The sequence below is a fragment of the Macaca thibetana genome, chromosome X (genome assembly GCF_024542745.1).
Source record: "Macaca thibetana thibetana isolate TM-01 chromosome X, ASM2454274v1, whole genome shotgun sequence".
Lineage (NCBI taxonomy): Eukaryota > Metazoa > Chordata > Mammalia > Primates > Cercopithecidae > Macaca > Macaca thibetana.
This window is the reverse complement of record NC_065598.1, coordinates 110,241,070-110,267,454: the sequence shown is the minus strand read 5'-3', so window position 1 is coordinate 110,267,454 and position 26,385 is coordinate 110,241,070. Positions and strand designations below refer to the sequence as shown.

General features: G+C 34.3%; 1 protein-coding gene across 2 annotated transcripts in view; it reads right to left on the bottom strand.

Annotated features, from left to right (window-relative positions):
* HTR2C (5-hydroxytryptamine receptor 2C) overlaps positions 1 to 26,385 on the bottom strand; it is a 160,490-nt gene that overhangs the window by 36,699 nt on the left and 97,406 nt on the right. The window contains exon 3 of one of the 2 annotated variants that reach the window (XM_050775532.1): positions 22,445 to 22,645. In XM_050775532.1, coding sequence (XP_050631489.1) covers positions 22,445 to 22,645 — 201 coding nt within the window. The remainder of the gene's footprint in view (positions 1 to 22,444; positions 22,646 to 26,385) is intronic. The other variant, XM_050775533.1, reaches the window with a different exon arrangement.

The window sequence follows — 26,385 nt, the reverse complement described above, 5'->3', positions numbered from 1 at the left end:
CATGCTCATGGACAGGAAGAATCAATATCATTAAAATGGCCATACTGCCCAAGGTAATTTATAGATTCAATGCCATCCCCATCAAGCTACCAATGCCTTTCCTTACAGAATTGGAAAAAACTGCTTTAAAGTTCATATGGAACCAAAAAAGAGCCCGCATTGCCAAGATAATCCTAAGTCAAAAGAACAAAGCTGGAGGCATCACACTACCTGACTTCAAACTATACTACAAGGCTACAGTAACCAAAACAGCATGGTACTGGTACCAAAACAGAGATATAGACCAATGGAACAGAACAGAGTCCTCAGAAATAATACCACACATCTACAGCCATCTGATCTTTGACAAACCTGAGAAAAACAAGAAATGGGGAAAGGATTCCCTATTTAATGAATGGTGCTGGGAAAATTGGCTAGCCATAAGTAGAAAGCTGAAACTGGATCCTTTCCTTACTCCTTATATGAAAATTAATTCAAGATGGATTAGAGACTTAAATGTTAGATGTTAGACCTAAAACCATAAAAACCCTAGAAGAAAACCTAGGTAATACCATTCAGGACATAGTCGTGGGCAAGAACTTCATGTCTAAAACACCAAAAGCAATGGCAACAAAAGCCAAAATTGACAAATGGGATCTAATTAAACTAAAGAGCTTCTGTACAGCAAAAGAAACTACCATCAGAGTGAACAGGCAACCTACAGAATGGGAAAAAATTTTTGCAATCTACTCATCTGACAAAGGGCTAATATCCAGAATCTACAAAGAACCCAAACAAATTTACAAGAAAAAACCAAACAACCCCATCAAAAAGTGGGCAAAGGATATGAACAGACAGTTCTCAAAAGAAAACATTTATGCAGCCAACAGACACATGAAAAAATGCTCATCATCACTGGCCATCAGAGAAATGCAAATCAAAACCACAATGAGACACCATCTCACACCAGTTAGAATGGCAATCATTAAAAAGTCAGGAAACAACAGGTGCTGGAGAGGAGGTGGAGAAATAGGAACACTTTTACACTGTTGGTGGGACTGTAAACTAGTTCATCTATTGTGGAAAACAGTGTGGTGATTCCTCAAGGATCTAGAACTAGAAATACCATTTGACCCAGGCATCCCATTACTGGGTATATACCCAAAGGATTATAAATCATGCTGCTGTAAAGACATGCACACGTATGTTCATTGCGGCACTCTTCACAATAGCAAAGACTTGGAATCAACCCAAATGTCCATCAGTGACAGACTGGATTAAGAAAATGTAGCACATATACACCATAGAATACTATGCAGCCATAAAAAAGGATGAGTTTGTGTCCTTTGTAGGGACATGGATGCAGCTGGAAACCATCATTTTCAGCAAACTATCGCAAGAACAGAAAACCAAACACTGCACGTTCTCACTCATAGGTGGGAATTGAACAGTGAGATCACTTGGACACAGGAAGGGAAACACCACACACCAGGGCCTATTGTGGGGCCCAAAACTTATGGGATGCAGCAAAAACAGCAAAAAGAGGGCACTTCATAGCTATAAGTGCCTACATCAAAAAAGAGGAAAAACATCAAATAAACAATCTAATAATGCATCTTAAAGAACTAAAATAAAGCAAAAGCAAACCAAACCCAAAATTAGCAGAAGAAAAGAAATAATAAAGATCAAAGTAGAAATAAATGAAATTGAAATTAAAAAATAACAAAATCAATGAAACAAAAATGAGTTTTTTTGAAATGTTAGAAAAAATTGACAAACCTTTAGCCAGACTAAGAAACAAAGAGAGGCGATCCGAATAAATAAAATCAAACATGAAAAAGAAGACATTGCAAATGATAATGCAGCAATTCAAAGAATCATTAGTGGCTACTATGAGCAACTATTTGCCAATAAATTGGAAAATCTGGAAGAAATGGACAAATTCTTAGACATACACAACCTACCAAGATTGAACCAGGCAGAAATCCAAAACCTGAACAAACCAATGACAAGTAACAAGATCAAAGCCATAATAAAAAAGTCTCTCAGTAAAGAAAACCCCGGGACTTGATGGCTTCACAGATAAATTCTACCAAACATTTAAAGAACTAATGCCAATCCTACTCAAACTATTCTGAAAAATAGAGGAGGAGGGAGTACTGTCATACTCATTCTATAATGCCAGTATTATTCTGATACCACAAAACGACAGACACATCAAGACAATACAACTGGTTGGGCACAGTAACTTACACCTGTAATCCCAGACCTTTTGGAGGCCTCAGATCCCTTAAGATCAGGAGTTCAATACCAGCCTGGCCACCATGGCAAAACCTTGTCTCTACTATAAAAATTAGCTGGGTGTGGTGGTGTATGCCTGTAGTCCAAGCTACTCAGAATGCTGAGGCAGGAGAGTCACTTAAACCTGGGAGGCAGAGGTTGCAGTGAGCCGAGATCATGCCATTGCAACTGCAGCCTGGGAAACAAGAGGGAAACTCCATCTCAAAATAATAATTAATAATAAAAATAACAATAATAAAACTACAGGCCAATAGCAAACCAAATTCAGCAATACATTAGAAATATCATTGATCATGACCAAATGTGATTCATCCCAGGATGCAAGGATTGTTCAACATATGCAAAACAATCAATGTGAAACATCATATCAACAGAATGAAGAGCGAAAACAGTATGATCATTTGAATTGATGCTGAAAAAGCATTTGATAAAATTCAGCATCACTTCATGATAAAAACTCTCAAAAACTGGGGATAGAAGGAAAATAACTCAACATAATAAAAGCCATATATGACAGACCCACAGCTAAGATCATATCGAATGGATAACAACTGAAAGTCTTTCCTCTAAGGTCTGGAACATAACAAGGATGCCCACTGTCACCACAAGAGAACTATTAGAACTGCTAAATAAATTTAGTAAAGTTGCAGAATACAAAATCAACATACAAAAATTAGTAGCATTTCTACTACTATTTCTACATTGTTCAGCCAACAGTGAACAATGTGAAAAAGAAATAAAAAGTAATCTCATTTAAAATAGCCACACATAGGCGATTCCTCAAGAATCTAGAACTAGAATTACCATTTGACCCACAATACCATTACTGGGTATATACCCAAAGAATTATAAATCATGCTACTATAAAGACACACGCACACGTATGTTTATTGTGGCACTATTCACAATAGCAAAGATTTGGAACCAACCCAAATGTCCATCAGTGACAGACTGGATTAAGAAAATGTGGCACATATACACCATGGAATACTATGCAGCCATAAAAAAGATGAGTTCATGTCCTTTGCAGGCACATGGATGAAGCTGGAAACCATCATTCTCAGCAAACTATCACAAGGACAGAAAACCGAACACTGTATGTTCTCATTCATAGGTGGGAATTGATTGATGAGATCACTTGGACACAGGGCGGGGAACATCACACGCTGGGGCCTGTCGGGGAGTGGGGGACTCAGGGAGAGATAGCATTAGGAGAAATACCTAATCTAAATGATGAGTTAATGGGTGCAGCAAACCAACGTGGCACATGTATACCTATGTATCAAATCTGCACGTTGTGCACGTGTACCCTAGAACTTAAAGCATAATTAAAAAAAAAAAAAAGAAAAATACAAAAAGTTATAACATCTGCTGAGTGACAATCCAAGAAAGATGGTGCCCTCATGTATTGCTGTTGGGAATGCAAGTAACACAGCACTTTTGGAAAGCTCTATGGCTAGAGATTTTAACTTTCCAAAATACACATACATTTTAACATGTATCATAAGATTTTGGACTGTCCCAAAGAAATAACAGCACCAGTAGATTAAGGCATATTTATGCATGAGATATAGAATGCAAAGTTACTCCAGTGGCAAAAAGCTGGAAACAAAGTGAATGCCCTTTAGTAGGTGGATGGCTGGATCAATCATGGTAGCACATTCCTGCTGTGGGTTATTATTCAGCCATTAAAGCAATGAATCAGTGGCGCCAGGTTAGCCTATGGATTTCTACTAGGGACTGCTGAATGGGGAGAAATGCTGTAAGATAATATACAAGTCAATAGGAGACTGGAAAGGGACATTCACAATGTTTTTGACATGAGTCATCCTGGAAGCAAAAAGGAGGAGGAAGAGGAGAAGAAGGCAAGGAAGAAAAAAAGAAATTATTATCTAAAAATTGTTTTAAATAAATAAGTTTTTCTAAAAAAAAATAGCCATACAAAAAATATCCAGGAATTAACCAAAGAAGTGAAAAATCTCTATAATGAAAACTATAAAACACTGATAAAAAAACTGAAGGGGACACCAAAAAATGGAAAAATATTCCATGTTCATGGATTGGAACAATCAGTATTGTTAATATGTCCATACTACCCAAAGCATCTACAGATTCAATTCAATCTCTATCAAAATACCAATGACATTCTTCCACAGAAATAGAAAAAAAAAATTCTAAAATTTAGACAGAACCAAAAAAGACCTGGAATAGCCAAAGTTAACCTAGAGGAATCACATTGCCTGACTTCAAATTATACTACAGACCTAAGGTAACCAAAACAGCATGGTACTGGCATAAAAACAGACATACAGACCAAGGGAACAGAATACAGAAACCAGAAACGAATCTACACAGCTACAGTGAACTCATTCTTCACAAAGATACCAAGGACGTACAACGGGGAAAAGACAGTTTCTTCAATAACTGGTGCTGGGAAAACTTCAATAACTGGTGCTGGGAAAACTGTATATCCATATGCAGAATAATAAAACTAGACCCCTATGTATCACTATATACAAAAATCAAATCAAAATCGATTAAAGACTTAAATCTAAGATCTCAAAATATGAAACTACTGCAAGAAAACATTGGGGACAATATCGAGGACATTGGTCTGGGCAAAGATTTCTTAAGCAATACCCAACAAGCACACGTAACCAAAGCAAAAATGGACAAGCAGGACCACATCAAGTTAAAAACCTTCTGCACAACAAAGGATACAATCAACAAAGTGAAGAAACAACCCACAGAACGGGAGAAAATATTTGCAAACTACTCATCTAACAAGGCATTAATAAGCAGAATATATAAGGAACTGAAATAACTCTATAGGAAAAAGTCTAATAATCCAATCAAAAATGGGCAAAATATTTGAATAGACACTTGCCAAAAGAAGACACGCAAATGACAAACAAGCATACAAAAAAGTGCTCAACATAATTGCTCATCAGAGAAATGGAAATCGAAACTGCAATGAAATGTCATTTCACTCCCGTTAAAATGTCTTATATCCACAAGACAGGCAATAACAAAGCTGGCAAGGATGTGGAGAAAAGGGAACCCTCATAACACTGTTGGTGGGAATGTAAATTAGTACAACCACTATGGAGAACAGTTTGGAGGTTCCTCAAAAAACTAAACATTGAATCACGAGGCCAGGAGATCGCGACCATCCTGGCTAACACAGTGAAACCCCATCTCCACCAAAAATACAAAAAATTAGCCAGGTGTGGTGGTGGGCACCTGTAATCCCAGCTACTGGGGAGGCTGAGGCAGGAGAATGGCGTGAACCCGGGAGGCCGAGCTTGCAGTGAGCCAAAATTGCGCCACTGCACTCCAGCCTGGGCAACAGAACAAGACTCCGTCTCAAAAAACAAAAACAAACAAACAAAAAAACCCAAAAAAAACCTAAACATTGAGTTACCAAATGATCCAGCAATCCCACTGCCAGGTATACACCCAAAAGAAAGGAAATCGATATATCAAAGAGATATCTTCTATGTTTGTTGCAGCATTGTTAACAATATTTAAGATTTGGAAGCAACCTAAATGTCCATCAACAGAAGAATGGATAAAGAAATTGTGGCATATATACATAATGAGGTATTTTTCTGTCACAAAAAAAAGAATGAGATCTTGTCATTTGCAACAACGTGGATGGAACTGGAGATCATTATGTGAAAGGAAATAAGCCAGGCACAGAAAGACAAACATCACATGTTCTCGCTTATTTGTGGGATCTAAAAATCAAAACAATTGAACCCATGGACATAGAGAGTAGAAGGATAGTTACCAGAGGGTGGGAAGAGTAGTTGGTGGCTGTGGTGGGGGATATGGGGATGGTTAACGGGGACAAAAAAAAAAAAAAGGAGAAAGAATGAATAAGGCCTACTATTTGATAGCACAATAGGGTGACTACAGTCAATAATAATTAAATATTTTAAAATAACTTAAAGGGTATAATTTGATTATTTATAACACAAAGGATAAATGCTTGAGAAGACAGATATCCCGTTCCCCATGATGTGCTTATTTCACACCACATGCCTGTTTCAAAGCTCTCATGTACCTACTGTGTACCTAAAAAAATTATATATATATAATTAAACCGTAGAAGCAAATATTAGAGCTAAAACTATAAAACTCTACAATAAAATATATGAGAAAATCTTAGTGACCATAGGTGTGGCAAATATTTCTTAAATATGACTCAAAATCATGAAGCCTAAGAGAAAAAGTCTTAATAATTTGGATTTTAAGACAATTAAAAACTTCCCAAAAAAACCCCCCAAAACAAACAAAACTATCAGCCAAGCATACTCCATATAGCAATGCTGTCCTTCAAAAATGTAGAAATAAAGTCTTTCACAGACAAGCAAAAGCTGAGGGAATTTATTACTGTGAAACCTGACTTACAAGAAATACTAAGGGAGTTCTTCAAGTGGAAACAAAACGACAATAATTACCATCATGAATACATACAAAAGTACAAAACTCACTGGTAGAGGTAAATACAAAAGTTACTGGTAGAGGTAAATAGATAGTAAAATCCAGGATACTCCAATACTGTATAAATTATACGCATTGCTAGTATGAAGATGAAAGTCACAATGGTCAAAAATAACTGAAGCTACACTAAGTTGTTAAGGAACTCACAATATAACAAGACAAAAATTGTGACATCAAAAACATAAATTGTGAGGAAGGAAGGTAAAAGTCTAGAGTGTTTGTATGTGTCAGAAGTTAAGTTGTTAGCTTAAAATAGTAGATTATAACTATATGATGTTTTATATAAGCCTCATGGTAGCCACAAAACAAAAACTTATGGCAGATATACCAATGCTAAAGAAAAAGCAATGAAATCTTAGCACTACAGAAGAGTATCAATTCATAAAGGTAAACTATAAGAGAGAAAGAAAGGAACAAAATAGCTATAAAATAACCAGAAAACAAACTAGAAAATGGCAGTAGCAAGTCCTTATCTGTCAATAATAACCTTGAATGTAAATGGATTACATTCTCTTATCAAAAAACAGAGGGGCTGAGTGGAAAACAAAACAAAACAAAACAAGACAAGAGCCAACTATGTTGCCTACAAGAGACTCACTTGTGCTTTAAGAGCATACACACGCTGAACATGAAGGAATGGAAGAAGATATTCCATGCAAATGTACCAAAAGAGGGAGCAGATGGCTATACTTATATCTGATAACTAGACTTCAAGTTAAAAATTTTTGCAAGAGACAAAAAAGGACATTATTTAACGTTAAAGGAGTCATTTCATCAGGACATAACCATTGTAAATATTTATGCACCCAACATTGGAGCACATAAATACATACAAAAATTATTAATGTACATTAAAGAACAAAATGGATGGCAATACAATAATAGTAGGAGATTTTAATGCCCCACTTATAACAATGAATAAAGCAACCAGATAACAAATAATAAGGAAATACTGGACTTGAATTGCACTTTTGACCAAATGGAGCTAACAAACATACACAGAACTTTACATCCAACAGCAGCAGAATACACATTCCTCTCTAGTACCCATGGAGCACTCCCCAGGATAGACCATATGTTAGGCTGCAAAATAAGTCTTAACAAATTCAAGAAGACTAAAATCATATCTAGTATCACTTCAGATTACAATAACACGAAACAAGAAATCAATAATAGGAGGAATATTAGAAAATACACAAACATGTGAAAAGCAAAGAACATGCTCCTGAACAACCAATGGGTCAAAAGGGAAACTAAAAAATATATTGAGACAAACAACAATAGAAACACAACATATCAAAGGGGAGTGCTCATACACTGTTGGTAGGGAGATGAAGTAGTACTGCCACTATGGAAAACAGTATGGAGGTTCCTGAAAAAAATAAAAATAGAACTACCACATAATCCAGCATTCCCATTTCTAGGTATGTATCTCAAAGTAAGAAAATTAATATATATTGAAGAGATATCTGCACTCTCATGTTTATTGCAGCATTGTTTATAATAGCCAATATATGAAATCTACCTAAGTGTCCATCAATAGATGAATGGAAAAAGAAAATGTGGTATATACAACAATTGGAATATTATTCAGCCATAAGAAGAATGAAATCCTGTCATTTGCAGTAGCATGAGTAGACCTAGAGGTAATTATGTGAAATGAAATAAGCCAGGCATAGTAAGACAGGTTACCAGAAGCTTAGAAGGGTAAGGGAGTTGAGGGAGATGAAGAGAAGTTGGTTAAGAAGTTCAAAGATACAGTTAGATAGATGGAATACATTCTAGTATTTGACAGTTCAGTTGGGAGACTATGGTTAACAATAACCTATTGTATATTTAAAAATAGCTAGATGAGAAGAATTGTAATGTTCCCAAAACAAATATAAATGTGAAGTGGTGGATATCCCAGTTTCCCTGATTTACTCATTACACATTCTACACAAGAATCAAAATGTCACAAGTATGCCAAAAATATGTACAACTATTACATATATAAAAAGAATTAATATTGTTGAAATGTTCATACTGCCCAAAGCAATATACAGATTCAACACAACCCTTTTAAAAATCCCAATGCCTTTCTTATCAGAAACAGCAAAAGCAATAATAAAATTTGTATGGAATAATAAAAGACCCCAAATAGCCAAAACAACTCTGAGAACAAACGAAGTTGGAGGCCTCATGCTTCCTTTTTAAAGATAGTATTACAAAGTTATAGTAATCAATATGGTATGGTCCAGGCAGAAAAACAGATACCTAGACCAGTGAAACAGAATAGAGAGCCTAGAGATAAATCTAAACACAAATTGTCAATTAGTTTTTGATGAGGGCACCAATAAAACCCAATAGGAAAAAGATAATTTATTAAATAAATATGCTGTAAAACCTCTACTTCCATATGCAAAAGAATGAAATTTGACCCTTATCTGACATCATATACAAAAATCAACTCGAAATGTATGAAAGGCCTAAATACAACACTAGACAGTATAAATCTCTTAGAAGAGAACATGAAGGAAAAGCTCTTGTACATTAGGCTTGGAAATGCATTTTTGTATATCATATCAAAAGTGCAGGCTACAAAAGCAAAAACAAATAAATGGGATTAAATCTAATTAAAAAGCTTCTACACAATGAAGGAAATAATCCACCAGATGAAATGGCTCCTATGAATTGAGAAAAAGAATTTGCAAACCATATATCTGTTAAAGGGTTAATATCCAAAGTTTATAAATAACTTGTTTACACAATAATGGAAAAACAAATATCCTGTTTAAAATTAGACAAAAGACATGAATAGACATTTCTCTGTGGAAGACATAAAAATATCCAACAAGTATGTATAAGGGTGCTCAACATCAAATAATCATCAGGGAAATGCAAGTCAAAACCATTATGAGGTACCATCTCATACCAGTTAGGATAGCTATTATAAAACAATCAAAATACGGCCGGGCGCGGTGGCTCACGCCTGTAATCCCAGCACTTTGGGAGGCCGAGGCGGGCGGATCACAAGGTCAGGAAATCGAGACCACGGTGAAACCCCGTCTCTACTAAAAATACAAAAAATTAGCCGGGCGCGGTGGCGGGCGCCTGTAGTCCCAGCTACTCAGGAGGCTGAGGCAGGAGAATGGCGTAAACCCAGGAGGCGGAGCTTGCAGTGAGCCGAGATTGCGCCACTGCACTCCAGCCTGGACGACAGAGCGAGACTCCGTCTCAAAAAAAAAACAAAAAAAAAACAAAAAAAAAACAAAAACAAACAAACAAACAAAAAAAACAATCAAAATACAACATATGTTGGCAAGTGTGTGGAGGAAAGGCAACATGTGTACACTGCTTGTGGGGATATAGATTGGTACAGCCATCATGGAAAACAGTATGGAGGTTCTTCAAAATTAATATTTTAGAAATATTAGAAATAGAAATGAGATCATCACATTGTAAAGATATGTGCACTCTCATGCTCATTGCAGCATTATTTACAATAGCTAAGATATAGAAACAATCTAAGAATCCATGAATGAATGATAAATAAATAAGTGGTGGCACATATGTACACACAATAGAATACTGTTCAGCCCTAAAACAGAATGAGATCATGCCATTTGCTACAACATGGATTAGCCTGGAAGACATGCTAAATGAAATAAGCCAGACACAGAAAGAAACATATTGTATGATCTCGATTCTATGAGGAAACTAAAGAAAAACTGAAATATACAGAGATAGAGAATAAAACAGTGGGATTTGGGTTATGGGGAAACACAGGTCAGAGTACAAAATAGTAGATATGTAGGCTGAACAAGTCTGGAGATCTATCGTACAACATGAGGACGATAGATAATAAAATTATACTATGTATGGGATTCGTGCTAAATGAGTGGGTTGTAGCTGTTCTTGCCGTACACACAAAAATAGGTAAGTGTAAGAGATGATGAATATATTCATTTGCTTCACTATAGTAACCTTTTTACTATCTCTATGTATCTCATAACATCCTGTTGTATACCTTAAATATATATTTTTAAAATATACATACTGCATTTTAGAAAATGCAAGCTAGTGAATAGTGACAGAAAGCAGACCTGCGATTGCTCAGGGACAGTGAAGTATGATTGAGGGAGGGAAGTATTACAAGTGGGCATAAGGAAACTTGATGGGGATGGCTATCTTTATGATCTTGAGTGTAATGATGTTTTCATGGGTTTATACATATTTTAATATTTGTCAAATTATACATTTTAAAAAGTGCAGATTATCTTACATCAAATATACCTAAATGAATCTTTTTAAAAAGGGAAGAATAATAAAGAAACGAAGAAGAAACTAATAAAAATTGATAGATGTAAAGTATATCGTTTAAATGGTTTAAAAACTTCAACTAAAAATGAAATACTTTCAGATTTTATTAAGAAATAACTATATGCTCTTTATAAGTGAATTTCTTAAAAATATAAAAAGACGGAGACTGTTTAAAAAATAGAAAATGTTATGCTATGGAAACACTAACTGAAAGAAAGCTAATATATCAGACAAAGTAGATCTTAGGGCAAAAAGTATTAGGAGAGATAAAGAGGGATATTTCATAACTATGGAAGTGTCCATCCTATAGAAAGATATAATCTTATTTATTAAAGAAACCAAGTAACATGATCTCAAAATGTATAGAACAAATGTTAAAAAAACTAAAAGGAGAGATGGACAAATCCATGATGATTGTCAGAGATTTTAACACAACTCTTGTAGTAACTAGAAAATACATATAGAAAAGTAACAAAACACACATTCTGTTACTACATCTATCGACATCAGAATATATAGTTTTTGAGGTAGACATAGAACATTTATCATGGTAAACCATATGCTGGGACAAAAGGCAATGACAATAAAAGTCAAATGATGGAACCATAAAGTGTATATACTCTGGCCACTGTGGCATTAATTACAACTCAATAAGAAAGATACCTTGAAAATTTCCTGAAGTCTGAAAATTAAACTACAGGTTTCCAAATAATCTATGGATTAAAAAAGGGAATTAGTAAATATTTTGAGCTGAAATTCAAATACATGTTAGCAGGTATGAGATACAGCTAAAGTAGAATTTAGAGAAAAATTTATAGATTTAAATGTGCATATTAGAAATCAAGTAAGGCCCAGAGTCACTGATTTAACTTTCTTCCTCAAGAAGCTAAAAAAGAGAAAATGAAACCTAAAGTAAGTAGACAGAAGGAGGTAAAATTAGATGTCAATGACATGGAAAATGGACAAACAATGGAGAAAGTTGATGACTCCAAAAGATAATTCTTGGAGAAGTTAAAAAATTTATAAACTCTTAGTAAACTAAACACAAAAAGAGAGGAAACAGAGATAACCATTCTCAGGGTGAAAGAGGAAGTCACTACACATTATGTAGACATTAAAAGGATGGTAATTACACCACTTGATGCCAATAAATTAGAAACTTTAGAAGAAATTCTTTGACAATTACAATTTACCAAAACTAACACACACAAAAGAAAATATTAATATTGCCATTTATATTGAAGCAATTGAATCTGTAATTAAGAATCTTTACACATATGTGCACATGCATGCACACGCACGCACACACACACACACACAGACACATACAACCCTGCAGGCTCATTTGCTACAGTATCAAATGACTACATTCATTAATTCTTCCAAACTTTTTAAAATAAAAAGATGCAAACTTTACACAAACATATAAGGTAGGTCAAAAGGGACTGCTTCAAACTCACTTTACGAGGCTTGCATACCCTGGTACCAAAACTAGACAAGGCCACCACTAAAGAAAGTAAAATGACAAGGCAAAATCTCTCATCAGAATGGATTAAAACATCCTAACTAAAATATAAAAAATAATCAAATGATATAGAAAAAAAAGCCCGTTACAAAGTGGGATTTATTTCAAGAATGCAAGATACAATAGAAAAGATATGACAGAAAAGGTGCAACAGATAGTCCTTCAGATATCTGGAATGTTCTGTATTTTTTCTGGGTAGTCATTACAGAGGTGTAGACATTTGCAAAAATTTGTCAAGCTGTACACATAAGGTTTTCGAACTTTATTGTTAAATGATTTTCAATGTGTAAGGTTCATAGATACCCTAAATTCTATTCACAGATAGTTAAGGTTAGAACTACTGAACTAAGGTGAAAATGATATTTAGAATGCTGTTAAAAGATGAGACACAAAAGATATCCTGAGGTCCTGGGTTGATTTTGTGAACTATGGCTACTAATGAGTCATGAAAGTGGACAAAATTCCTTTAGGCAGAACCTTATTGGGTGTCTAAATCACTAAATCACGAATATGGTAGAGAATTGTGTGCAGCAACGCCAAATGGGCCTGGTTAAGGGGAAGGGTGAGCCAACATGCAAAACAAGATGATTAGGAAAGTCAATAAGGCATCAAAGAAGAAACAGAGAAAACAAAGTTTGAAGGAATTCTCTGAGTAATTAAGCATGGAGATTTGGAGAAGAATTTTTAGTTCCTGTTCCCCCAGGTGTAAGCCAAAACACTTAAAGAAGTGAAGATGTGCTTTGCATATGTTGAGAAGCATCTCTTTCAGAGAGAGAATAGAAGGAATGTGGATGCATAAATGAGTAACAATAGAGGCCTAAACTGAGAAAGCAACTAAGGGAATGAGAGACTAGAATGTAGGAGAAATGCTGAGAACAGGTTGTGTTCATTGGCTATGTAGGAGAAAGAGAAGGCATCTAAAATGATTCTCAGGTTCCTCTTTAGATAAATTGGAAATGCTGTTGCTGGTCGCTAGAGAAACAAACATGCAGGAGGAGGAAAAATATGGAGATGGGGGAAAAGTGATGAGTACAATCTTTGATGACGGCGCTTGAGATGTGTCCAACATTCATCTCTATGTCCCTACACAGCTCAAGCTATAGATCTGGATATAATCTGATAGAAATAAACAGAAGTAATTTTTCAAGAGTCATTGGTAAATAGATTTTAATTATTTCTGTGGATGATGCAAGCCAGGAAAAGTGTGTAAGCAATTGGAAGGAACAGAAACCTGGGGAAGAATGGGGACAAAGCAGAAAATTAAGAAAATGAATTGGAGCAGACAGAGAGATAGGAGAAAAGGAAACCAAATGAAAATTGTGTCATAGCTACCAAAGAATCAGAGAGTTATGAAGAAAATATCATTGACTATATCAAATGCCACAAAGGGAGCTAGCATTGGAAACCTAGTTTTTAAAGTGTGTTCCATGAACATGTATGTATCTCTGAAACCTTTTCAACAGTTTCATGAGGTCAAAAGTATTTTGAAATTACTTTCATAGAAATAGTAATATGTTATTTGCTATTTTCATTGTGTTTACAATTTTACTGATAATGCCACTGTAATGGTGGGTGAAACTGCAGGTGCCTTGGCATGAATCAAGCAAGTGACACCAAACTGCACAAGAAGTTATTGTATTTTTTATCACTGTGTACTTTTGGGGAAAGAAGCCAGTTTTACTTAAGAATATACTTTATGAAGTAGTAAAAAATATTAATTTTATTAAATTTCAAGGTGTGGGTACACATCTTCTTAAGAACCTATGTAAGAAAATGAGAAGTATAGGAAGAGCACATCTGCATACTGATGTAAGACGGTTGCTTTGAGAAAAAGTACCTATGCAATTGTTAGAGTTGCAAGATTAACCAGCCAGGTATTTTTTCATAGACTAACATCTTTACTTGAATAAATGACTGCCAGACACACTAGAGTTATTCAGACTTGAGTATTTGGCAGCTACTTTCTCAATAACGGATGACTTGAGCCTGTCAAGTTAAGCAAAAAATAGATGCTATTTGCTGCCAATGACAAAATCTGAGGTGTCAAGTGAATAATATAATTTTTGGAAAATGTCTATTCATCCCTGGGAGCTTGAACTTTCCCGATATCTTAAGATTTTTCCATTAAGATTGATGAAAATTATCAATGTATGTGATTTTTGACATTGTATAGTAAAATATACCAACATTGAGAAAATATGCGTAACTCAGTGAACCAATATTTTCTTAATGACCTATGCCTGATGTCACAATATAAATCATGGGTAAAATATCCATTTGAAGTACTGAAATAAAGTATTCATTTGAAATATCCATTTCAAGATACATTAGTGGATTTTAATGTAACAGTCAGTGATTTGGTTTCTGATTGCACATTGCCACAGAACTTAAGAATCTACTACTTGCTGAGGTTTAGTGCACTGTCAAATAAGAATGACCACAATTATATACCACAGCAAATTGTTGCAATAAATTAGATGAAAAAAACAGAGATGAGAATCTAGCTACCTTCTATTAAGTCAGATGATTAAAGAACCTTGAAAAACTGTAAAACATTTTTCTAATGACTAGTGACATTGAGCATTTTCTTCTTATGCTTGTTAGCCATTTGTATGCCTTCTTTTGAAAAACGTTTGTTCATGTCTGTTCCCCGCTTTTTAATGGGGTTGTCTTTTGTTGTTGTTGAGTTGTTTGAGTTCCTTATAGACTCTGGATTTTAGTCCCTTGTTAGATGTATAGTTTGCAATATTTTTTCCCATTCTGCAGGTTATCTGTTCACTCTGTGGATTATTTATTTTCTGCACAGAGGCTTTTTAGTTTAAACCCCATTTGTCTATTACTGTTTTTGTTGTTTGCGCTTTCAAGGTCTTGGTCATGAATTCTTTGCCTAGGCCAATGTCCAGCAGAGCTTTCTCCTAGGTTTTCTTCTAGTGTTTTTGTAGTTTCAGATATCACATTTAAGGATTTCATCCATCTTGTGTTAATTTTTGTATATGGAGAGAGGGATGAGAAATTATTTAATGGGTACATCGTACATTACCGAGTGATGGTTACACTAAAAGCCCAGGCTTCACCACTATACTCTATATCCATGTATCAAAACTGCACTGGTACCCCCTAAATTTATGCAAATTTAAAAAAGAAAACCCTGTAAAACAATGTCACTCTTCTTGCTGATTTTGTTTTGGAAAATATAGCTTTTTTTACAGAGCTAATTATTTATGTTAACATGTAATTGGTTTACTACTGTTATTTTAAATAAAAGTAGACAAAAATAATTTAAAATTTTAATTTTAATTTCAAAGACATTAAGTGCTGATGGATATAACTCATATAAAGGCAAACTCTTTAGAATCCTCAATAATATTTGAGTATACAAAGATCATGAGACGAAAAAGTTTGAGAATTCATAAATTAAACAATTAAGTAGTCACTAGTGAATGCATAGAAGACAGATTGTTTGTGTGGTAAAGCTAAAAAATTGATTCTTATGAGATGTATTATAAATGTTGATAAGGAAGACGTGAGAGTGACATATAGGTTTGGAAGACAAAGTGGCCACTGAGGGAAGAGAGAGACCCTCTCACATTGTTTTATATTGTTTTATACTCAGTACCTCTTTTAAGAAAAGCACCAAGGAAGTGAAACCAAAGACAGGCAGCCCGGCGCCAGGCCGGAAACCAGGCCTGGGCCTGCCTGGCCTAAACCTAGTAATTAAAAATCAACTCATGACTAAGAAACCAATGTTATCCATAGATTCCAGACATTATATATTGTGTTGAAGAACACTGTGAAACTCCCTGCTCTGTTATATTTCATTCTGACTACCAGTGCATGAAACCCCTGTCACGTTTCCCCTAGATTGCTCAATCAATCATGACCCTTTCATGTGAAATCTTTAGTGTTATAAGCCCTTAAAAGGGACAGAAATTGTGCACTCAGAGAGCTCGGATTTTAGGACGTTAGCTTGCCGATGCTCCCAGCTGAATAAAGCCCTTCCTTCTACAAGTTGGTGTGTGAGAGGTTTTGTCTGCGGCCCATCCCGCTACACCACCACCTAAATTAGTATATAGATTAGAGAAAGCATTTTTAAAATTCAGTTGTTCATTTTTTCTTAAATTATAAATTTAAGGAGATCCCTATCAAACTATCCAGGCTTTTAGAGTAGAACAAGGCAAGCTAATGTTAACATTAATATGGAAAATTAAACTTTCAATAATGTCTATACAACCTATAAAAAATGCCTAATGAATAGGGACTAACCATGTCAGATAATAATATTTATGTAATAGCATCTATAATTAAAAGTTGAAATTGGCATTTGATTAGATAGAGTAGTGGAATAGAATGTAAACTTCAGAAACAGGTCCAGGCATATAAGAATATCTAATATATTATAAAGATGGCATCTCAAATCACAGGACAGATGGACTTTTTAAATAAATGGCATGAGACAATGGAAGAATTAGTTTTAAGAGACTAAAATTGAATGTGTATATCACAACATACAATAATAAACTCCAAATGTATCAGACCTCTAAATGTAAAAAATGAGAAAAATATGTGTGATTTATTGTCTAACCTGAGTTGGGGGAAAGGATTTGTTGCTATTACTCTCAACATAAAAAGGAAATCTGATTGACAAGATGAACTACATGAAAATAAAATAATTTTGTATGGCAAAATACCATAACTATATCACATAGCAAACAGAAGATGTTTTCATTTATAACATGTAAAATGGTTAGTGCCTATAATTTATAAAGAGCTATTAAAATTAAGAAATAAAAATGTAAAAAAATCAGAAAAAATGAGCAAAATGACACTTAAAACTGATTTAGCAATGGCACTTAAGTGGTTTTCATACATTTAATCATATGAACTTCAGTCAAATAAAATAGATGCAAATTAAAACTACACTGAGGTAACATTTCTCACTTATGGGATTTTGCAAAATTTAAAAAGTTTGAAAATAAACTTCATTAGCAAGGCTTTGGGGAAACAGAGGCTTTCTTGCATTGCTGGTGGGAATGCAAAATGGTTCAACCCCTTACTACATATACCCCTTGATCAATCAACTCCTGATATAAGAATTTATTTAGAATATAAATTCTGAATACATTTGAGCAAGAATTTATTTAAAAGAGAAACTTCCAACAATATGAAACACACACGTGAATGCGCACACACACTCACACACACACACAGGACAGACACACATGCACGCACACACACACAGGACAGACACACACACACACACAAAATTATTCCTAGTAGAATTATTGTTAACTTCCAAATATTGGAAACAACTTACTTGATTATACACAGAAGATTGGTTAAATAAAGTATATCTACAAAATCTATTACTAGTGAGTGTAAAAAAATAATAGAATGAATTTAGCTTTTAATTGGAGTATTTAGGCCATTTACATGATAAAGTTGGGTGTATAGCTATCATCTTACGAATTGATAGAGTGATTCCCAGGACATATTACCAAGTAAAAGAACAAAACAAAACGAAGTATTAATTTGTATGTAGCATTTTATATTTTAATTTAAGAATGGAAAAATAACAATATGTGTATTTGTGTATAATCAATTTTTGCAAAAATAAACTCAAGAAGTATGCCCTAGAAACTAATGAACAGGTTAACCAAGGAATAGAAGAGGAGCTGACTCTTCTCTGAGTATATTATTTGCCTAGTTTTGACTGTTGGAGAATCATATTAAGGTTTTACATATTAAAAAATAGAGTCAACAAGGTTGGGGGATGCATGCAAAAACAAAACAAAATCCCCAAATGTGAACAATTGGTATCACAACCACGGAGAAAAAAAATTCAAACTAATCCCAGCATTTTGAAGACAATGCTTTGACTATATGCTCTTGGTGGAAATCATTCTAAAGATAAAACTGCAATGAAAATTTAAACATAGCATTTCATTTATTGGTAGTGGTATGTGTATAGAAATTCTGAAAGTAATTTGTTGTATTATAGGATATAGAAAATATGAATAATAAATATATCAGTGGTTTGGGGACAAACTTACTCACTGTGAGAAAAATGAGGAAAAATAAGGAATTGGAAAGCAGCAGAACAATCCTGTGTTCATGGATTGGGATTAAAGGTATTGATATATAGGAGCAATGATATTAGCAATGACCTTACTGAGCTTCTACATCTTGCTTTATAAAACAATTGCCCACTAAAAGAGTTTCTTTTAAGAAATGACTAATTTTGGAACTGGAGCATGGGAAGTAAAAGGTGAGTCTGGCAAATGCTCAAAAGCTGATGGGGTATATGAAAAGGAGTTCTTATTAGAAAAATATGAGACAATTTGAGCATCAAAATAATTAAGGGCAATCATGAATCATATATATTACACTGAATACAAAAGAATCCAGGAGTCCCCACCAACATGAACTAATAAATAACAAAGACTTGGAGGGAAAGCCCTTCCTTACAGTATAATACCAACAAATAAAGGCAGAAAGAATAATAAAGTGAGAAAAATTATCATTGTATCACCTTAGTAATAAATAGCTTAGGGAAGAATCATCAATGGATTTGAAATCCATTAGGCCAAAGTTTATTGGGAAACAATTTCTTAATTTCCAAATATATGAAGGTTTTTCTACTATTTTCAAGTCATTTCTATTTCTTTTGAATTTCAGTCAAAGAATAAACAATTTATTCCAACCCTTTGAAATATATTGAGGAATTACTTTATGGTCAGTTTTGATAAATATTTCTTGTGCAATGATTGGAATATGTATTCTTCACTTGTCAGTGAGTTCAGGTTTGTTAATTGTTTTCATACAATCGCTGAGAAGGATGTGCTAAGATCTTATGCCATGACTGCAGACTTGTCTATCTGTCCCTGAAGTTCTGTGCTCTTTTACTTTATAATGTATATACTATGTATACTACATATGTATCTACATATAAATTACATACAAATTTATTACATTGTCTTCCAGGTGTATTAAATCTTTCATCATTAAGTAATCTTCTGTTACTGGAGTATTTGGTTTTTGCCAAAAAGTCTATTTTGACCCATATTAATATAACTATACAGTCTTTCTCTTGGATAGTGTTTAAATGGAGGAATTTTTTTGTTTGTTTTCATCCTTTTACTTTCTTTAGGCTTTACATATGCCTTTTGTAACATATAATTGTCTTATTTTTCTGAAAGCCTATACGACAGTCGTGGAATCCTTAGTGATTAATGTAATTAAGGATATGTTTGGTTTTAATTCTGCCATTTAGTATACATTTGATTGTTTTCTACCTTTTATTGGCTCCTTTTGGATTTATTTTATTATTTCATTTTATCTTTTATTTGCAGGGACAGAGTCTTGCTCTCTCACCAAGGCTGAAGTGTCGTGGCATGATCGTAGCTCACTGCAGCCTCAAGATGCCTGAGTTCAAGTGATCTTCCTGCCTCAACCTTCTGAGTAGCTAGGGCTACAGGCACATGCCACTACACTCAGCTAATTTTTATTATTTTATAAAAATCTTCTGTAAATTTGGAAATTCGCCATCTCTAATCTGCTACAGAGTTCTTAGGTTTTCATTTTTTAATTAATTTGTTTTGTGTGTGTGACAGAGTCTCACTCTGTTGCCCAGGCTGGAGTGCAGCGGCATGACCTCAGCTCACTGCAGACTTGACCTCTGGGAGTCAAGTGATCGTCCCGCCACAGCCTTCCAAGTAGCTGGGATTACAGGCGTGTGCTACCATAGCTGGCTAGTTTTTGTATTTTTAGTAGAGATGGGGTTTCCTCACGTTGTCCAGGCTGGTCTTGAACCCCTGGCCTCAAGTGATTCGCCTGCATCGGCCTCCCAAAGTGCTGGGATTAAGGGTGTGAGACACTGTACCTGGCCCTTAGTTTTTCATACTATGCTTAAGCTCCATATTTTCTAGGTGTTTCTCAAATCTTAATGTCATTCTTTATAGTTTGCACTTTCTTGCTGAAGTGTTTAAGATCAGCATGTAATTTCCATGTGCACATTCTAAATAATTATTTAAAGTCTATGGTAATTCAACTATCTGAAATGTTCATAAGTTTATTTCTATTATCTTTTATTGTCCCATACCTGATTCATGTTGTATTGTCTCTTCATATATCTGCATATCATTGTATTTCAGTGACAGCATTTGAAAATTATTGAAAGAAATAAGTTGAAACCTAGGACGATGGGTTTTTTTGTTTGTTTATGCCCCAAAATTGGAAACCTGAATAATATGAAATCATCTTAATCCAATTTTAAGGCCCAAGATTTCTCTCATTTACATAGATGACGAAGACTGAATTCCGTGTCTATGGTGATTTAATCCTGGTCGATCCTTATTCCTAGTGTCTGGTTCTTTGTGATCCCAGAATTAAATTCAGGTTGACTGGCCCTTGCCAGACTCTGTATTCGTACTTTAGTCTCCTTTGCTTGTGAGTCAGAAATGATCGTCTCCACCTGTCAGTCATATCGTCAGGTTTATCATGCATCATTGGCAAAAGTGAATTAGAAGTCATAATCATTTTTCTTGGGTTTTTGTCTTTTTCTGGATCTTAGCCAATAACAATTTCTACTTCATTAGCTTCTCAGGGCTTTTAGTATTTTATCCATGTGTTTATTTGCCTTTAGCACAAGAGTCATTGCAAATTACTCAGTCTTTCATTACTAGAAGCTGATGCAACAATATTCTATTTTGTCTGTGTATTTCCTTTGTAAGCACCATAAAAGCTGGTATCTTTTTAGATGAACTCTTTGGGATGGCCGGGGCAAAATCTGTGAACCCTTGAATTTGTAAGTCAATTTGTTATGTAAATTCCTTTTTTTTTCTTTTGGGACAAGCTTCACGACTTTTTATTCAAAGGTGTCTGTGCTATACACAGGCAGAACAATCTACAATAGAGCAATCTTAAAACTTAAATGTATTTGATCAATAAACCCAGAGTCAAAATATTTAGATCATATTAGTGAAGATTAAATAGAAGTATTGATCTTGTTGCACACTTTACCTGAATCTTTTACAAAAACATAAATTTGAAGAAAAATTATTTAATGGGACATAAGTTAAACTCCAACTGGAAGAGGAAAAAAACAGGAATGTAAAACCCCTAAATTCCAATTGTTTAAATTTCTTGGCTTTAATATTAGCACTGTTAAGGCATTTATGAATACCTGAAATATAAGCCATAAATGATCATTTCTTTCCCTTTAAACTGCTACAAATCTTTAAAGAAACAAGTATCTTTTTTTTCTTTTTGTATGCCCAGAATTCAAGAAGACAATTAAAACTGAGAGAAAATAGTACATTTTAGGTGTCATAGCAATGGAAATTTAGAAATATTTACGTCATGAAGATTTAGATTGTATTATTAATTTTTCTACTGAAAAGGATAGGAATTCAGAATAAAAATACTAAGGTTAATATTCTGGGATACATGTAACTTTTCAAGATAAGATTGAAAGTTATATTTTTAAAATTTAGACTTTAATTTAATTAGACTTTATGTCTTTCTCATTTTCAAAGCATTTCAAATATTTCAAATATTTTGTATCTGTGTTGCAGAATTCATTGGCATCCTACGCATAAAATAATTTAGCAGCATAAATGGAAACTTTATATTTACATATCATACACATTACATTCCTTTCATTATTGTTAACCTAAATATCAGATAAATAGGTTAAGAATAATTACTAAATAAAAGAACCCGATCAAACGCAAATGTTACCAGTCGACGTCTGTACGTTGTTCACAGTACATAATCCGAAAGTATTGAGCATAGCCGCTGCAATTCTTACGGCCAAAAAGTTTTATTTACCTATAGAAATTGCCCAAACAATAGCAATCTTCATGATGGCCTTAGTCCGCGAATTGAAACGGCTATGCTCAATAGGATTACGTATTGCTACATACCGATCCAGCGATATAGCGCAGAGGTGCATGATGGACGCTGTTGAAAATAAAACATCTAAAGAAATCCAGACGGGGCACAAATATCTAGGTAGTGGCCAGACATAATCTGAAAGAGAGCAGAGAGAAGACAAGAACATGTCATCCAAATTGTACTGACTATAGTCTTAAATTTTAGTCTGCTTATATTTTCCACTCATATCTAAACCTTTTAAAGAAAGTGAAATTTAGGAAGCATTATTTTCCGTAGTGATGATGATCATCATCATGATAATGATACTGTCAGTGTGACATACATTTTAATGAGGTAAAATTTAAACAACATAAAATTAATCTCTTTATAGTGTACAATCCAATGGCATCTAGTACATTCACAATATTGTGCAACTAGCACCTGTCTCTACTTCAGAAACATTTCATCACTCCGAAAGGAAACCGCATACCGTTAAACAGTTACTCCCCACTCTCCAGTCAACCAGCCCTTGGTAATCTCTAATTTGCTTTCTTTCTTTATGGATTTAACTAATTTGGATATTTAATATAAATAGAATCATACAATTTGTGACTTTTTGTATCTGGCTTTTTTCACCTAGCTAATGTTTTTGAGGTTTACCTATTTCGTAGCATGTATCAATACTTAATTCTTCTTTGTGGCTGTTGCTGTTATCAATTGAGGTTTTTGTTTTTTTTTTTTGGAAACTGTTGCAAATAGAATTGCTTTGTTAAATTCTTTCATGGATTGTTAATCGCTGTGTATAGAGCTACAAATGTCCTGCAACTTTGCTGAATTCATTTATTAGATCTATGTTTTGTGTTGACTCTTCAGGATTTTCCATATATAAGATAATGTCTTCTGCAAATAGAAATAATTTTATTTATTCTTTTCCAATTTTCCTCTCCCTTTTATTTCCTTTCTTTGCCGAATTTCTCTACATAGAATTTTCAGTACCATGATAAATAGAAGTAATGAAGGTGGGCATTCTGCCTTTTTTCCCTGATCTTAGAGGAAAATCAGTCTTTCACTATTGACTGGGTTTTGTTTTCATTTTTGTTTTTTATAAATGCTTGTCAAGGAAATTTTCTTTTATTCCTAGTTTGTTGAAAATTTTTTTATCATAAAAAAGTGATGGAGTTTTGCAAATGCTTTTTCTACATCAATTGACATAATCATATGGTTTGCATACCTTCATTCTATTAATGTGATACATTACATTGATTAGTTTCTGTATGTTGAATCCCTGTGATAAATACCATTTAGTAATGGGTATATAATATGGTGCTGAATTTAGTTTGCTAGTATTTTATTGAAGACTTTTGCATTTATGTTAATAAACAATACTAATCTACAGTTTTCTTGTAACATCTTTAGTTGGCTTTGATATTAAGATAGTGCCAGTCTAATAGAATGTATTACAAAATGTTTCTTCATCTTCTACTTTTTAGAAGACTTTGAGAAGAATTGGTGTTAATTTTTGAAATGTTTGGTGAAATTCGAAAGGAAAATTTCTTGTCTTGAACTTTCATTGTCGAGAGGTATTTGATTACTGATTCAATGCTGTTACTTTTTATATGACTCTTCAGATTCTCTATTTCTTCTTGAGTCACTTTTGGTAGCCTGTGTGTTTTTAGAAATTTTTACATTTCATGCAGGTTATTTAATTTACTGGTGTATAATTGTTCATTGTATTGTTTTATAATCCTTTTAATTTTTTTTTTTTTTTGAGATAGGATCTTGCTCTGTTGTCCAGGCTAGTTTGCAGTGGTGCAATAATGGCTCACTGCAGGCTCAAGCAATCCTCCTAACTAAGCCTCCTGAGTAGCTGGGGCAACAAGCATGTGGCACCATGCCTGTCTAATTTTTAATTTTTTTTTTTGTAGAGATGAGTTTTCACTATGTTGCCTAGGCTGGTCTTGAACTCATGGGCTCAAGTAATCCTCCCACCTTGACCTCCCAAAGTGCTAGGATTACAGGCATGAGCAACCACACCAGGAGGATTGGTCAGCCACTCTTTTGAATTTCTGTAAGGTTAGTAGTAACGCCCCCACTTTCATTTCTGATTTTAGTAATGTGTGTCTTCTCTTTTTTCCTTAGTCTATCTCAAGATTTGTCAACTTTTTTGATCTTTTCAAAAAAAGAAAAGCAACTTTTGGTTTTATTAATTGTCTTTATGTTTTTCCTATTCTCTGTTTTTTTAATTTCCACTTTAATCTTCATCATTTCAGTTATTTTGTGAGTTTGGGTTAAACTTGCTCTTCTTTTCTAGTTTCTTATGTTATAAAGTTAGGTCATTAATTGAGTTCATTTTATTTTTAAATGTAGCCATTTACAGGTATAAATTTCCCTCTGAGCACAGTTTTTGAGGCATCCCATAATTTTTTGGTATATTAAGTTTTCATTCTGCTATTCTCCAAATATTGTTGAATTTCATTTGTATTTTCTTCTTTCACTTATTGGTTGTTTAATATTGTTTAATTTTTGCATATTTGTAAATTTTTTGGTTTTCTTTCTGTTGCTGATTTCTACTTTGAATAATAATATTTTAAATGTATTAGGATACTTTGAATAATAATAATATTTTAAATGTATTGACATTTGTTTTGTGGTAAAACTTATGGTCTATGCTAGAGAATGTTCCATGTGCACAGGAGAAAAAATGTATTTATTGTTGTTATTAGATGGAATGTTCTATATTTGTCTGTTAGAATTTGTTGTTTTATAGTGTTGTTCAAGTCCTCTATTTTTCTCATTGATTTCCTGTCTTGTTGTTCTGTCCATTATTGAAAATGGAGTATTAATATCTGTAGGGAGACCCCCTAAAACTATTGCTATGGAATAAAAGATGAAATGCTCCTGATTATTGTAAATACCAAATTGCATGCAGGATTGTGTAAAGACAATGCCAGGTTGGACTGCCAGAATGAGCCAACAGCGCATGATGTGCTTACCCCTGCAGAGAGCCTATGAATGGACCTGCAGTCAGGGAGGTTTCACATCACCAAGATTCCTATCCCAGAAAAGCAGATGTTCATAGCTCTGGGAATGGAATGCGACCCTTGTGGAGAGCCTATAAACGGACGCATGAGGAGTGCCTGTCCATATGGATATGATAGGGCTATAAACGCCCTAATCTTGCCATGGCTCTTCTAGGCCTCTTTAGGGTTAAGTCATACTCCCTTCTGAGAATTTCTGGTCTAACCGGTTGTCTAGCTTCATGTCTTGTTTCTATGAATTGTTTGTAACCAGCTTTTCCTGCAGCTGTTACTGCTGATTAATATCTTGCTAATCATAGGTTATAGAAAGACTGTGTTTCTGTTTTAAGGCTCTGTTACTTTACTGATTACTAATGCACACACTGTAATGTAAATTCTTATCTCTGTATACTGTACTTCTGCATACAGATGTTATGTTAAAGAATTACTTCTTCCCCATGTGACCATCTCACCTCATAATCAAATGAGCCTAAATCCCTCACTAACCTACCCCCACCCTCACTAAACTTAATAACAAAGGCAGGCATATCCAGTGCATTGGCAGCACCGTGGGACCAGAAGGCAGTGAGCCCCCGGGACCCAGCTTTCACTATCTTGTGTGTGTCTATTATTTCTTGACCTGCCAATCTGCCTGGGAACAAAGAAAGAGCCCTGTTGCATTGCAGGCTGCTGGCCAGATCCCACAATATCTGACACCCAATGTGGGGTTTATAGATTTATCTTTTTCTCCCTTTAATTCTTTTATTTTTCACTTCTGTAATTGTTGGGCTCTGTTGTTAGGTGCATATATGTTTATAATTGTTATATGTTCTTGATGGCTTGAAATCAATAGATGGTGTTTTTCTTTGTCTTTCACAA